This window comes from Panthera pardus, unplaced genomic scaffold (genome assembly GCF_024362965.1).
Source record: "Panthera pardus isolate Hobbes unplaced genomic scaffold, ASM2436296v1 HiC_scaffold_8, whole genome shotgun sequence".
NCBI lineage: Eukaryota > Metazoa > Chordata > Mammalia > Carnivora > Felidae > Panthera > Panthera pardus.
Window position 1 is genome coordinate 41,889,682 of NW_026527013.1, and position 16,798 is coordinate 41,906,479.

A 16,798-nucleotide genomic window follows, 5' to 3' on the forward strand; every position below is an offset into this window, starting at 1 on the left:
CTGACTTAATAAATTGATTCTTTATAAATTATGACTGTTAGTCATTTAACAAAGACTGTAAAAACAGGATTCTCTACTCATAGCGTAAATTTCCATCAGCTTCAGAAGTAAGGTGTTGATGCTCTACCAGGTAATGTTAGGTATGTTTCAAGACAATTCTAAGGCCATGGTTTCACAGCTACCATGTCATGCTCAGAACACCTAAATTTCTACCTATAGCTCAAGGTTTTCTCCTGAATTCCAGGTTCATTTAGTCAACTTCTGTATGCTCATATATCCAGTTGGGTTTCCAACAAGCAATTCAAACACAAACAATCCTAAATAGCACTTGGATTTGCACTGACTTCTGCTCTTTCTGTAATGTTCTCTCTCTCACTGAATAGGTCTACCATGCTCCGTGATGTCTAAGCTGGAAATTTAGGATTCATTCTTGCCTCTCAAGTTTTTGTCAAATCATTAATTTCATCAACAACTCCTATGTCCTGTGGATTTAACCCCTTCTCATACTCAATGCTTCTCTCCATTCTCACTGCCATTTCTTCAGTTCAGGCCAGAATAGTCTCATGTTCAGACTGGTGAATTACTACTAAGGGAGGTTCTTCCCTCAAGTCTTTCTGCCACTCCAATCCATGTTCTGTTGCCACCATTGTGCTTTTTTAAAGAAAATAATCAAAATTAAAATTGATCTTTTAATTCTGCTACTTTGATATTACTCTGTTGTTTCTCAGTGCCTATGGAATAAAGCCCAAACTTCTTGATTTAGCTTACCATCATTCTCAGTAAGATTCCTGCTCACCTCGATAGCCCTATTCTGTCTGCATTCCCCCTTGCCAGACACTTCACACTTGAAGTAAACTGAAGCTACTCAGGTATTTATGCCTTCCTCTGAAGCATTCTTCTTCAGCGAACTCTAGTCATTTTTCAAGTCTTGCTGTACATATTACATTCTCCAGAAGTCTGCTCAGATCCCTAATTTGGAGATAGAGCCTTCTCTGGTAATCACAGAACATACTGTACTTTACCAATTGAGTTTTACTGCACTTGTCTGTATACCTGAAAAGCTACCAACAAGAGGATGGACTTCTCTGACAAAAATTAAATATCTAGTTCCTAGCACAGAGTAGGTGCTCAAAATATTTTCCAATGACTGAATGACCACTTGATTTTAAGACCTTAAGAATCACTATTTACATTGTAAGCTCTTGTAATCTATTCAGAACAGCTTTTCTAAGACCTCTGCTGGGAAGTAATTCCTTTAGTACCTTAGTTTGAGATGCTCTCTCGACCTCAAAGCAATAACCCTGATTTCTTCAAAGCGATTCTGTAATTTAGTTGTCTCAGTGACTTAGATTCTCATTACTATGCCTGATGCGTTAATTACAAAGCTGTTATTGCGCTGATATAAAACCTTACAAACCAGGTAGAAGATACTTATTCATTGTGTGATTGTGTGATTTACACAGTAGACATATTTATTAATTTTTGCGATTTTTAAGACATATTTAATCCTTAATTTCTTTTCCTGATTTAGACTTTATTTTTTTACATTTATTTTTCTTGATTTGGGCTTTAAATAATAAAGTATATGTATATACTGGCTTAATCAAAAGTGTATTTGCCACCAGCATTTCCTACGCTAGGCTGGAGAAAGCTTTCCTATTTATAAGTTCCTCATGCAGTGACAAACCCAAGTTCATATACAAAAGATAAAGAAAAAGGAAAAGAAAAAAACCTAAAAAACGAATGGATTTACAATCCTGCCATAAATACCCTATCAAAAATTTTGTCTTCTATTTTCAAATGTGTCATTTGTTTCCCCAAATGAGATTTGAATCTCGATGTTTTAAGTCAGAACAGCCAATGATTCAACAACCACAATAAATCTATCATTTAAAGTGCTTCCTCAATTTGGCTTAAGGCTGTGACCAAGTCAAGAGGGACAGACATGGGGCTTTTGCTGCCAAGTGATGGCTGAGGCCCACTCTGATTTCACATGAACTTGGAGAAGATTCAAAAGTGTAACTTGTTCAATAATTGCTTCTAGCAGCGTTTCCCCTAAGCATCAAGGCTCCGACTCATCAGTACTTTTGCTGTCCAAAGAGATAAAAGCAAAATCCAAATAATCAGACCCGGTACTATGTACCGAATGTTTGAGTCTCCCCAAAATTCATGTGTTAAATCCTAATCCCCAATGTGATGGTATTAAGAGGCTGGGCCTTTGGGAGGTGATTAGGTCATGAGCAGGGAGCCCTCCTGGATGAGATTAATGCCCTTATGAGACCCCAGAGGGCTCTCTTGCTCTGTCTGTCATGTGAGGATGTAAGGAGAAGACTGCCATCTGAAACCGAGAAGAAGCCCCTTATCAGAACTTGACCAAGCTGGCACCCTGATCTTGGATGACCACACCCAGAGCTGTGAGAAATACATTTCTGTTGTTTATAAGCCATCTGGTTTATGGTATTGTGTTATAAAAGCTCAAACTAAGATACTTGGGAGGGACTGCAACACTATGGACCCTCTTCATAAACATGTTTCCTCTTTTTAACCCTATTTTTACATCTAAAAGTTTTCTTATTCATCAAAGAGATGTTACAAATACTTAAAACAAAGTGGAGGGTCAGTAGTCCTGAAATGGACAGAAGTAACACTGATGAACATGATACATGTTAGAGTAAATCGTTTTCCTCTTTCTACTTAAAACATAATGCCAGTTTGAAAAAACCCAAACAAACAAACAAACAAACAAACAAAAATGTAATCCCAAATTCTCATTGCATACAGTCCTGCCAAAAGAAAAAAAAAATCCATATTCCCCAATCTCCCTTGCATTTCAGTTTGGTCAGCTAACTAATTTCTGCCCAATAAGGCATAAAGGAAATAGCCGTATTCTGAGACGTTCCTAAAAAGAGGAAGAAGTGTACCCTGATTTCTACCTGCCTCCTTCCTGTCACTGGGAGATGACACTGAGGAGCTAAAGCCATGGCAACCATCTTGGTTCAGGATGTGAAGAAAGTAAAGCAAGATAAAAGAGGTCTGTGTTTTGGACAACTGTGGATTCCAGATAGTCCCAACTGCCTACCTTGAGAGACATCAACCAGCCAACGAATCACCCAACCAAAAGGCATCTGTCTTTCTTAGTCACTGTTACTTTCAACATCTTATTTGTAAAATATCCTTATTCTTACCAATTAGTATATCTGCAAATATCAGACATTATGCTAAATGCTAGCTGTATAGTAACTATGCAACATAGGAATTATTATCTCTTTTGTGAGTGAGGAAATTAAGATTCAAAGGTGTTACATAATAGATCTAATGACACCAAGGTAGTAAGGAGCCGAGTCAGAAGTCCCAGATCAGATTCTGGAATTTATACTCTCTTTTCCTGTATTACCCCATTACTCTATGTGGGAGTAAATCCCTCTTTGTGTGCCTCTTGCTAAAACTCTTAATCTTCTTATCCTCTTTTGAAATTAAGATTAAAAACCTCTGCCTACTATAGGCACTACTGCAGGACAAGTGGGTTTATTATTGTGTAAAACATTGAAATCCTTGGGACTTAACTACTATTTAATTTATGTACACAGTTAAAACTATTTAAAACTTTTTTAACATGAAAAGTCAGCAGTTACATGAGAAGACTTAACTTCCAGTACAGACACAAGTAACTAATTTGTGCCACAAGCCTTTACTTGTTTCAACTGGTTTACAAAATTAAACTCCAAATCACTAATTAACTTCCTATTCCAGAAATCTACTCTGTGAGGCCCAGCATTTAGCTGGATTGTGTTTAATCACTCAGTTCACAATTTTGCCTTGTCATCCTGCTGTGGCTCCTTTTTAATGGAAGTGTCTCCCATTAAATACTGGAGGAATTGCAGATTGTATTATCATACCAACTCACAAAAATACCTTGGTGTCTTGGTAATATAAAAGCAGTTCAACTTGGTTGTCGGCAATAAGACTTTGTAATTAAAAAAAAAAATTAATCCATATTTTTTTGACCTAATGTTTTATTGTTTGTTTTCCCTCATCTCCAAAAGAGTAATCTGGATTCCATGACTTCAAAGGCTGAGATGGCCTCTAAAATTCTGGGCTCCTTATACAAAATGTGACATTGAAAATACTTAGAGGGATTTACTCCCACATAGAGTAATGGGGTAATACTTAGTGAAAATACTAGTGGTTATATCTAGAGTCAGGGATTAAAATCTTGGCTTATGTGACTTTAGGCAAATTGTATTATCTAAGTTTTATTTTCCCCATTAGTAAAATGGAGATGATAATATGATCTATACATTACAGAGTTGCAGAGATGTTTAAAAAAGATAATGCACACAGAGCTCTATATTAGTTTCCTCTTGCCCTTTTTTTTTTTTTTCAATTTATTAATTTACTTTTGAGAGAGAGAGCCAGCATGAGCAGGGGAGGAACACAGAGACAAGGAGAGACAGAGAATTCCAAGCAGGCTCCACACTGACCGTGCATAGCCTGATGTGGGGCTCGAACCCACGAACTGCAAAATCATGACTTAAGCCAAAACCAAGAGTTGGACGCTTAACTGACTGAGCCACCCAGGTGCCCTAATTTCCTCTTGCTTCTATAATAAATTACTACAAATTTAGTAATTTGGCCTAAACAGCACAAATTTATTACAATATACTTCTGGAAGTCAGAGGTCCAGTATGGGTCTTGCTGGGCCAAAATCAAGGTATTATCAGGGCTGCATTCCTTGGGAAGGTTGAGAATTACTAAATGCTCCTTCATGTTGTTGACAGAATTCAGTTTGTTGTGGCTATGGGACTAAGGTCCCTGTTTTCTTACTGGCTGTCAACTGAGGGCTGTTCCCATCTTAGAGAGTACGGCAAATTCATTTGCTCATGGCTCCCTTCCACCATCTTCCAAACCAAAAATACCAACTGAAGTCCCTCTGAAGTGTGAAATCTCTCCTGCCTTATCTTTGATTATCATATGTTTCTGACAAACTCTTTTGCCTTCCTCTTCCTCTTACAAGTATTCAGGTGATTACTTTGAACGTACACACATAATCCAGGATAAACTTCAAATTTTAAAGTCATCTGTTTACCAACCTTTATTCTATCTTCAACTTTAATTACCTTTGGTCATCTATGTAACACAATCAAAGGTTTACAGGAAAAGGACACGGACATCTTTGGGGTCAATATTCTACCTATCACAAGCTCTGAGCATAATACCTGGCATGCAGTTAAGTACTCAATAAATAATAATAATAGCCAATACTTACACTTACTCACTGACAGGTAATGACCTAAGTGCTGTATAGATATTTATGTATTTCATCTAGCTAACAAGCCTCATAACATACTAATTATCATCTTCATTAAAAATGAGAAAATAAGACACCAAATGGAAAGCTTTACACTGAGGAAGTAAAAGGCTGAATGAAGATTTGAACCTGGGCAGTCAGTCCGCACTATAAGTGATACCTTTAAGTCTCATTCTTCCTCTTCATTATTACAATAGTCAGGAAACCAAGCAAGCCTTTGTCTAAACTAAAACCAGGAATGAGAAGTTATTTCAATACAGGGAAATGGCAATATTGGTATTTATTTGGCATATACTCTCATTATGTCTTCTCTACTTTGTCCTGGGATGTTGGCTCATCTGAGTCTAGGACAGACCTTCCATCATTCTACTTTTGAGTCTTACCAGGTGACTGAGGAGAAAATCCTTGATAAAATAAGGTATTCTATGTGGGAAGAAGCTAGATGATATATCCAACCCTTTTCCGATTTCAAAAATTTATTACTATCTTCATGAAAGTATTACAGACTCGGGGCGCCTGGGTGGCTCGGTCGGTTAAGCGTCAGACTTCGCTCAGGTCATGGTCTCGCGGCCCGTGAGTTCAAGCTCCACGTCGGGCTCTGTGCTGACAGCTCAGAGCCTGGAGCCTGTTTCAGATTCTGTGTCTCTCTCTCTCTGACCCTCCCCCATTCATGCTCTGTCTCTGTCTCAAAAATAAATAAACGTTAAAAAAAATTTTAAAAATAAAAAAAGAGAAAGTATTACAGACTCAAAGTTACCACTGTCTTGGTTCTTCAACACCTCATATTCTACTGAAGTGCTGCTGCTTCTCATTTCATTCTAAGAATCCACTTTGACATCACTATGGAAAGTAAGAAGAGTACATCACTATTATTTTGGACAATAAAATACCTTTCATTCTCCTGCACGATCACATCTCCTCTCTTCCATGAATGGAGAGCTTTGGGAGAGGCTCTAGGTTTACAATCCAAGCTGACCATGCTGCCCACTTGCACTTGAAGCAACTTTTTCATTGGAGTCTTTGAAAAATCGGGAGCAGAAGCTGAAAGGGAAGACAGAATGAAAATTTACTTTCAATTTAACATTTTAAAATACCTGTGGGTTCAAAGGTTGACTTCATAATGACTTTTATTTATTTTTTAATTTAAATTTTAGTTGGGTTAACATACAGCCTAATATTGGTTACAACTACTTAAAATTTTTCTTTAAGGTGGATTTATTTTTTAGAGAGAGACAGAGTGTGAGCAGGGGAGGGTCAAAGAGAGAGAGAGAGAGAGAGAGAGAGAGAGAGAATCCAAAGCAGGCTCCAGGGTCTGAGCTATTAGCACAGAGCCAGGCAAGGGGCTGGAACTCCCAAATTGCAAGGTCATGACCCGAGGCGAAGTCAGATTCTCAACCAACTGAGTCACCCAGGCGCATGGGTTATAACTACATTCAAAGTTTCCTGGCACACAGATGTCAGTACTTGATTTACTTAATTGAGTGGGCACCATTCACAGGATTTCAAAGCTCAAAAAGTAATTCCAATCATTGTATGTTCCTAGAAGTTCTAAATCTTGGGATAATTTTTTATGTAGAAATTTCTAAACTTCACCATTAAGTTTTAAAATAGCTCAATCATGAGCGTATCAAAATGAAAAACATATATCACAGAAAGTTAGTTCCATGCAGACAACAATAGGTTCATTGTCCCTTGTGATCTCTAAGACCCAGCATGTGGCACAGTGCCTGGCACTTAGGTGCTCAGTAAATGTTTTTAGAAGGAAGGCTGAGTATACTGAATTATTATCGTCTTGCATAAAACTGATCAACATCCATTATAAAATTTTCATATGCTTATGTTTAACTTCTGAGTTGGAGAAATCTATAATCTGCATTATTATATTAATGTTCTAGTATCACATTAAATATGATAACATGTAAAGAACATTATGTCTGCTGATAACGAACAGAATGTTGATCCCGAAACAACACCTGAACATTCAAGATACATAATAATGTATCTTTGAATGAAATGATACATTAATCAGAAAATCAGTCTTTTATTGCAAATGTAGAAAAAGTTAACTAAACATAGTGCATTTCTCCTAATGTCTAATACTCTGCCTTATAGCAAACCCGAGTGAATATAATTTATTTTTCTCGTAAGTGGAGATCATATAGTGAATTATATTGTGTGATTCTATATAAGAGTGTGGATAAAGAAGATACGTTATCAAGGGGTTGTTGGCCTTAAAAATTAAGATCTTAAAAGGACACTTTTGACTAAAAGTATTTTTCCCATACAAAAGCCTCATATAGCATTTTGGGTAGGAAATCATCCATTTTAAGATGAATAAACTATCACTCATAAGGCTAATTTAATACAAGAGATAGTAGTGCTTCAACTTAAGACTGTGTACAAATTCTACTCTCTTTTTGTTATAATACCCCACCTTCCCTGTCATGGATAACAGTAGCCAGATTTTCAGCTGATGATCTGCCCTTCCCAGACTTCAGGCCTCCTACTGCAGAGAATGCATTTCTAACCACCAGGCATGAAGGATGAGAGAACTGCTTCCAGTAATGTCAGTGCGGCACCTGACATTTTGGGCTGAATAATTATTTGTTGTGAGAGGCTGTCATGCGCGCTGTAGGATATTTACATTGTAGGATTATTTGTGGGTAGCCTTTCTGGCTTATACTCACAAGATGCCCGTAACACACACTGGTTCCCTTTTCCCCTATCTATCACCAACACTGTAACAACCAAAAATGTCTCCTGACATTTCCAAAGATTTCCTGGGGGCAAAATCATCCCCAGCTAAGGACTGCTGAGTTAGCAGGTGCTTACAACCTTTGGGCCATATTGGATCGGACCAGCCATGGGTATGTGGCCCAAATCAGGTACACAAGGCCAATGACATGCAGGACTGTGACTTCTATATGAGCAATTCAGAAAGCCATGTATTTTCCACTGTATTGACTGTGCTCCTGGAAACTGAATGTGTTGGGGAACACCATATAGAGCCTGATGATGGTGATGATGCTTGAGTCCTGCCAGGATCAAATTCTGTTCAGATCCAAATCTATATTTTAATTACATGTAGCGATAAATCTCCCTTCTACTTTCTCTCTTATTTATGTCATAACTATGCTATGCCCTGACAATTTTTTGGTTGATTTTCAGGCATTTGCAACTTACAAAGTGTTTTTCTGGATAACTGCCCTAAACACAATATAACATATAACATTTTCTGTCTTTTCATATACTTAAAGTGCAAGAAGAAAATAATTCAGAATCTCAAATGGTTGAGCCTTTTAAATGAAAACTTCAGTATGCCCAGTGTTTGAGGCTTCTAGCAGGGTTATTCAAACCAAAGGCAACTCCTTTTGGAACAATATATGATTGTTTTGAATTCCAGTATTTACTTTTCTGGCCCAGTAACAACAACAGCAACAACAACAAAACCCACCAAATTTACTTATTCTCTTAAAAGGCATTGCTCCATTTAAAATATTAGAGTTGCCTAAGGATGTCTTAGGTTGACACTGTTCCTTACTGTTGCCCTACTTCAACCTTTGAGGCTTATTCCACCTACAACTGTGGCTTTCCTTTAGAAATCATTAAAATATATTCTCGGGTTAAAACCCCTGAATGATATTATAACAATAGGAATGTAATATGAGAAGTAAATACTTCTTGTTCTAGCAAAAAGGGAGGATTTAAGAAAAAAAATATGACAAGAGAAGCTTAGTCTTACCTATAACCTTAAGTTCAGCACTGGAATAGATGAGCCCATGTTTGTTTTCTGCTATGCACTGGAACATGCCAGAATCAGTCACATTTAGGTTGGATATTGTAAGGGCACCATTTTCTATCTGTATTCTCTCCTAGGTGATAACAAAAATGTCTTGCATATAAATGTATATATAATTTGAAAAGAAAAATGAAAACCACTATTATTTCAGTCGTACACAAACCTCCTTCATTTTTCCTCAGAGGATTGTGCAATCTGACTTGAAATTTTAACTTTTCCTTATTTAAAAATTTGTGACTGATTTAACATAACAGCCACACATTAGTAATACTAATAAACACCCTTCAGTCCAAATGTCTATTGGTAAAATAAATAACAAAGAAAAAGGTACAACATTGCAGCCATTTTATTTTTCCCCGTGGCTAAAGTTGCAGACTTTAAAAAATGTATCATGTTTCCACGCCGTCAACTGGAAAGGTTTTCACCATTTTTTTAATCACACAAATCAAACACATTATAAATTCTGTGCATTAAAAAGAGTTCTGGGAAACACATTTATTAAGGGTTTTTAGGTAGTATGACAGGTTATATATAGAAATTGGAAGGAATATAATTGACTTAGTACACAATTTTTTAAAAGAACAAAAATTACATGGCTTAAGAAAGAAAGTGATTGAGAAAATAAGTATGTATGTGAGAAGGTAACCACATAACAATTATTCTCCAGAGGCCATACCAGGTTGTCAGACAGGGAAAAGCAAATTATATTCCACATTTGATCAAGGTAAGGCCTTCCCTAATTTCAAAAGCAAAAAACAAAAATCAAAAAACAAAACAAAACAAAAGAAACAAAAAAAACTATACCATAGTTAGACTAAATTCACAAAATCACCTTTTCCCAATGACATTCAATGTTGAAAATATTTTCTTCTTGGCAGATTGGGTACTTGATTTTATATTTTATCCCCTTTGACACTTCTTAAGGTGCGAATGAATGCTTGCAAACTCGAGTCTACTTTGGCACTAGGTACGAGGAAGGCATTTATTTAATGTCAAATGAAGAGAGTGAGGATTAACCGGGCTCATTACCTTACCTCGAGCACAAGGGCTTCTCCATTTTTCAACCATCGGTAGGAAGGTTTGGGCTTACCACTTGCCCGGCATTCCCAAAAAAGATTGTCCTCCACTGCTATTTCTACATCTCTTATGAGCTGAACCCAATGAGGCTTTGCTGCAATGAAAGAAAAAAAAAATCAGACCACCCAGCAAGTAAAAAATAAATGCTTTACACAAATGGATATAAACACTGTGAGCAACGGATTAATGTGAGCATAGTGGCTAAAATTACATTTAATTCCCTATTTACTAAGTGGATATGGGAAATGTTTCTAGATTTGAGGATGGATGATGCAATCTGTCACTTCCTAAGCCAAACTCATTATGTTTTCTCTGTTTTCAAAATTCTGGGCACTGTATTCTATTTCCTCAGATGGGTTATTAGCAGTAGATAGTAATGCAGGTACACAAAACATACTCCTTTCCAAGTGCATTTGTGAATCATGAGGTCACAATTGATGACAACTTAATACATGAATGACAGCAGATACTAGTCTTAATTACACACTAAGAATTAACATCCATAGAAGAGAAACTTCTATAGCCGAGGAAAAAAATACGTTCCTCAAATTAGAAATAACTTTTAATTAAATACAAGCCGATGAACATCTTATGAACCTCTGTGTGAATTAAAATGAAAGCAGGGAAAGATGGATAAATTGGTTCAATTTGAATCATATGACTTATTATGAAAAAGAAGGAGCTCGTGCAACCTTAAATTATGTATGCAAATCAGCACCATCAAATGGATTTATCATTTTCTGTTACATTTTAGAAGATATTTGGAAAATTCTCTCTACAGATGAAAGCAACATACCAGTTAAAACTAAAGCCTCTCAATATACACAATCTATTCAGCCAAGTCTCAGTTTGCATCTTAGACCCAAAACTGGGAGGTGAGATGTCTTACTGGTTTCACATTGCATTATGTATGTGATGTCTACAATGTGATTCACATGTGCATTCTCCATATGGAGAAACAGTGTATCTATTTCTATCTAATTGTAACCATGGGAAGATTTGTCTTTGCATTTCTATCTCATAAAATTGCTTTTTTTTAATCAAAGAAATTGAAATGAAAATACAGCTATTTAGCTCTTAGAGAAAACATACTGGTCTGCATTTTACCTTATTATTATTATTATTATTATTATTATTATCAAATAAATGACTTTCCCAGTCTGAAGTGTAGTTCAGTGCAAAATCACTCTATTTATACTAAAGCATGTTTTTCTTCTTTCAGGAATTACAAGCATTTTTTGGGATAAGACCACAAAGAGACTCACACATGAGCCCTTGACTGAGATTCAAGTTTCTAGCAAAAAAATTGCACTGGCTTCTCAGTACTACTGTTCTTCTTCTCCAAATGGGAGGAAAATTTGCTGGACTGAAGCCAATCCTGAGATTACAACTGCCATGTTAATGGTGATTTCCCCCCTTATTCTATCATATTTAATCCAAATATTCTATCTGGCCATTTTTTACGTGAAATATTAGAGTGGATAACCAGAGAACTTCATGGCACGGATTGAATATACTACTCTTAAGCCAGAAGTGTAGAGTAACTTTCATCAAACACCCCATCTCATTAATTTCTGATATATTTCTCAGGCATATATCATATTACCAACCCAATGGACTAGAGCAGGATTCTACCTTCTCTAGTCAGTAGAGTGGATGATGTCGGTTGTCTGGTGTGCATCTATTTCCTCCTTTCTTTATTTATAAAATAATCCCCATTTCTCACTGAACTATCCTCTCTTCCATTGCCTCACACTGTCCATAAAATTCAGGAATATCTGACCATATTCCCTGTTCCAAACAGAGGCCCTTAAGTTGTTTTAAGCCAATTCTCCTTGCTAAGGATTGGTTGAGGAATGAACTTTCGGGCAATGAGATTTGAAACGAGATTTGCACACTGTTCTGGAGACAGTAAGGATGAACAAGATTGATGCTGTGGTTACTGTGGGCAGACATTGTGTGTCTATACTGGAGAGCAACATGCAGAGTAAGGGAAAAGACAGATAAGAGCAGAAACAAATCACAGAGAAACTGAGCAAGGGCCTGATTATATGGTACATGAACACTAGCTTAGCTTTGGATTTCTTGCCCCATGAGGCATATAATTGTTTATTTAGGTAGGGCTGCTGTTCCAGATAGCTCAAACATTGCTGTTGTAACATTACGACAGTTGGAATATTCGAGTTTTCTTTTTTTTAATGTTTATTTATTGTGTGTGTGTGAGAGAGAGAGAGAGAAAGGAAGGGCAGAGAGAGAGAGGGAGAGAGTGAATCCAAGCAGGCTCCCTGCTGTCAGCACAGAGCGCCTTGTGGGACTCAAACTCATGAACCAGGAGATCACGACCTAAGCTGAAATCAAGAGTCAGAGGCTCAACTGACTGAGCCACGCAGGTGTTCTGATTTTGTGTTTTCTTGTAATGGTCACCTCTTACCCTGGGTCAGGTAATGGTTTCTCAGAAAGGAGTAAGTAAGCTTCTCCTTTGAAGCTCTCTTCTATGAGAAAAAAGGACTTGCTGTGAGTGATCTGTACAGACCCATGGCTTAAGTGTTCATCAACCCACCTTTACATCATCCCACCAGCATGTAGACCTTGACACCTGGGTAACATTAACTTGGTCCTGTGTATTCTAACCTAATCACATAACAAGAGTTACAACACAGAATGACTCAGAATATTAAACCAGGCCTCCCATGTTGCTCCTGACAGATCCCAAAATGTTAAAATAGTTGAACAGGTGTCAGTCTACACAGAGATAATGCAAATTTTTCTGAAGGAGGTCAGAAAAAGCCCTCTAATTTTAATATTTGTCTTTGCAAACATTTTCCTCCTTGAAACATTTACATGTATAGCCTGTTTCCATTGCCACTTTCTAAGATAAAAAGAATACAATGCAATTTGCCTTTCACACAAGTGGTCAATTCCCACTAGTTTTACCATGTTTCTGATGATTAAATTCAAGTACATATTCATTGAGCATACATCTTTACATAAACTACATAAACTACAGGACATTTTATAAAATCATATATTTATACTTTCTAAATCATGCTTTCATCAAAAAAACCTAATGTATTTTGTAATAAAAAAGATTTGAAAACAAATTTTGGAAAAAAAAAGATAATTTAATTTTCCTACCAACAGACTCTAAATTAAGGTAATGTTATAATCCTTTCCTTACCCCAACCAAACAGTATATCAAATAAATGTCATTATGAATTAAAGGCAGCAAACAGCACAGTTACATTATTGGAAGGGATAGGAAAACACTGAAGAACTCAAGAGTCTGAGTTCATGTGGTTTGTCAAATGCAGTAATTGCAAGTTTTCACCATCAACACTTTCTTTCTCCTTAGTGAAGATCAGAAAGAAAGATACAAAATCACATTTTCTAGGGGAGAGGACAGATACAGGGGAGATCGCTCCTTGATATGATTCAATGCATAAAACATTACTCATAGAAAAAAAGGATAATATTTCACTACTGTAGGAATCATTTTAAAATGCAAAAAAGAAGACATCACGCTTCTGATTTCACGGCAAAATGTTACTGTTTTTAATTCCTCCTATGACAAATATTTATCGCCATTTAACAAAATGCAGGACTGAACAAGTGGACATTGGGATTCTGCCATAATTTCCCACCGCCCAACAACATTTGATAGAACAAAAGCTAAAAATCCAATTAGCCCGAAGTAGAAGCTCACCATAGTAAGTGAGACGCCCTCTGGCGACATTTCTTCCTCGTGAATTCTCAGCAACGCATTCATAGGAACCGGCATCTTCCTGTTGGAAGTTGGGGATTTCAAGCACACCATTGAATTTCCTCAGTTTAATTTTACTGGAAAAGGGCAGTCCATCACTTCTCCTCCAATTAATCTGAGGTACAGGACTAAGAAGAAAATTGTCAAGTTATTTGCTATTTTATTCTTATTTAAAAAAAATTTTTTTTTAATGTTTGTTATTGAGAGACAGAGAGAGAGACAGCATGAGCAGGAGAGGAGCAGAGAGAGGAGGAGACACAGAATCCCAAGGAGGCTCCAGGCTCTGAGCTGTCAGCACAGAGCCCGACGCAGGGCTCCAACTCACAAACCGTGAGATCATGACCTGAGCGGAAGTCGGACGCTTAACCGACTGAGCCACCGAGGCGCCCCATTATTTGCTACTTTAAACAGATGTCTGGATGCATGTTAGGCTTGACAAAATAAAGCTTTTGTTAGGATGGAGCAAAAAGGCACCCGTTTTCAAATGCAGAACATCTCCAATTGTTAATCACATATACCTGATACAAGGCTTAACCTCAGTTGCTATTTTAATAAAATAAATTCTGCATTTTCTTGAGTTAAATCATGATTTAGAGAAAAAGCTGAACACATATCCATTGTATTAAAATACAACAAATGAACAAGCAAAAGAAAAATAACACCAATCTAGTTCATGAAATTAGGCAGGCCTAGTCATTGTCTGCAAATTGCCTTTATGGTTTCAGCCTAAATTATATATGTGCATTCTCCTTATATTTTATTTTTCCTTTCCTTCTAAATGAAAGAAAATTTTAGAAAATAAATAAGGAAAAGAAGAGTCTGTCAAAAACTATCTTGATCTCTTTCAGAAAACTAATACTTCAGCACCCTGTAGTAAATGTTATAAAACTTACTTTCCAAGAGCAAAACATTCCAATTTCACAGTTGCACCTTTAGCCACTGGAAGAGTTTCTGGAAACTGCACTTCTATTTTTGGTTCATATTCACCCATCACACCTGTAAATCCACCATATAAAGTTAATAGTTTCAATGTTTCCTGTGGAACTGTCCCATTTTTCTTAAATAAAACTTTCTTTTTATCCATTTTGAACCAGTTTCTCTAATGATTTAAATTACTCACTAGCCATTCATTAGGAACTTTTAAAAGCAGAGCTAAGTGGGCCAAACATACAACATTATTAAACATCAGGGACTTTGGATTCCATGATTCATAAATTACCGTTTACAGAGTGGTTCCGAGAAAGCCATTATGCTTTTTACCTTGTATAAAATGGGAGGCTTTTTTATTCTGTATTTAATCTGGACATTTCTGGTCAAACTGAAATATACAATGTATTATGACTTCTTGAAATATCCTAAGGAGCAAAAATTATGGGAGGGAATTTACTTAATGGTACCCTGGTAGCAAAGAAACCAATCTTAAACTTCTTAAATGGCACCCTGGAGACAAGAAACAGTAACTTCATAAATGATAAAGGTCAAATTCAATTATAACTGACTGGAAAGAAATGTTTAGGTAATATGTGGTCATGACATTGTGCTGTATCAGATACGGTTTTGTGTAAGTGGGGCAGTTACACAGGGTTACAAATCTGATTCCTTTAAAGCTCATGTGTTCCCTTGAAATAGCCATGAAGGGGTAGAGAAAACACATTTATTTTCTTTTCAACTTTACTAAGGTATGATTAGCAAACAGAAATTATATATATTTAGGCTGCATGTACAACCTGATATTTTTTACTATGTACAATGTGATGATTTAATATACATATACATTGTTAAATGATTATCTCAAATCAAGTTAACACATCTAGCACCTCACACAGATACTATTTTTAATTTCTTAATATTCTGTGGTGACAACACCTCAGGTCTACTCTTGTAGCGGATTTCAAGAATACAATACAGTATTATTAACTATCATCACTATGCTGCTGGTGGCAGGGAAATGGGGAGAGGTTCATCAAAGAGAATGGACTTTTAGTTACAAAATGAATATGTTTTGGGAATCCAGTGCATATTTTTTTAAAAAATTAAGAGATGATTTATATACTATAAAAATACATCCAGAGCTTAAAGAAGCTCACGGTGGCCAAAATCAGGACAGGTGACTTCATGACAATGTAACCTGAACCTAGGCTGAGAAAAACCTCAAGCTTAGTTGAATGCTCTCCCGTCACCACCTTGAAATTCCTAATAATTTCTGAACACTGGGTCCATCATATTTATTTTGCACTGGTCCTCGAAAACAATAAAGCTGGTCCTGGGTAAGGATTAGGTACAGGGACCTATGGTCAATGAAATGATCTTTCTTCATCACTGTACTCATATTTTTTTGTTCAGCGCAAAGTGAAATAATTCTTCATGGTATACTTTTCACTTTTTCCCATTTTTTTTTTTTGCTTGGATTCACAATATTTACATTTAGAATTGCACCTTGAAATATTTCCTACCGTCAGAACGTAGCACCAAAGGAGTTGGGGAGCCCAGCACTCTGGTGTTCGTCACCGTACTGGTCACCACACACGTGTAATTACCCACATCGGATGGTTCGACCTTGGCAATATACAGGTGGCCTGTTTCTTGAGAGACAAATCTCCGACTGTCTTCTTCAACAAATGATGGATACTCATTGAAGATCCAAGCATATGATAGTTCTTATAAAATTTTTGGAGAAAAGAAATCCCATCATTAAGGCAAGTTTTCCATAGTATACTAAAAATACGTACACAAAACCACCTCTATGACAAAGTAATGGTGAGTGGTTCTATCGCAGGTCATGAAGAGAGACATTTCTGTGAACTGATTCTGCAGTCAGTCTGCATTACAGTGGAGGACAGTGCTGATTAGCATT

General features: G+C 36.6%; 1 protein-coding gene across 3 annotated transcripts in view; it reads right to left on the reverse strand.

Annotated features, from left to right (window-relative positions):
- The window catches only part of CNTN3 (contactin 3), a 339,239-nt gene that overhangs the window by 83,630 nt on the left and 238,811 nt on the right, over positions 1-16,798 (reverse strand). For all 3 annotated transcript variants that reach the window (XM_019428460.2, XM_019428459.2, XM_019428458.2), the window contains exons 6-11: positions 16,398-16,601; positions 14,838-14,940; positions 13,888-14,072; positions 10,142-10,278; positions 9,051-9,180; positions 6,199-6,349 (exon numbers count right to left, since the gene is read on the reverse strand). In XM_019428460.2, the coding sequence (XP_019284005.1) occupies positions 6,199-6,349; positions 9,051-9,180; positions 10,142-10,278; positions 13,888-14,072; positions 14,838-14,940; positions 16,398-16,601 (910 nt within the window). The remainder of the gene's footprint in view (positions 1-6,198; positions 6,350-9,050; positions 9,181-10,141; positions 10,279-13,887; positions 14,073-14,837; positions 14,941-16,397; positions 16,602-16,798) is intronic.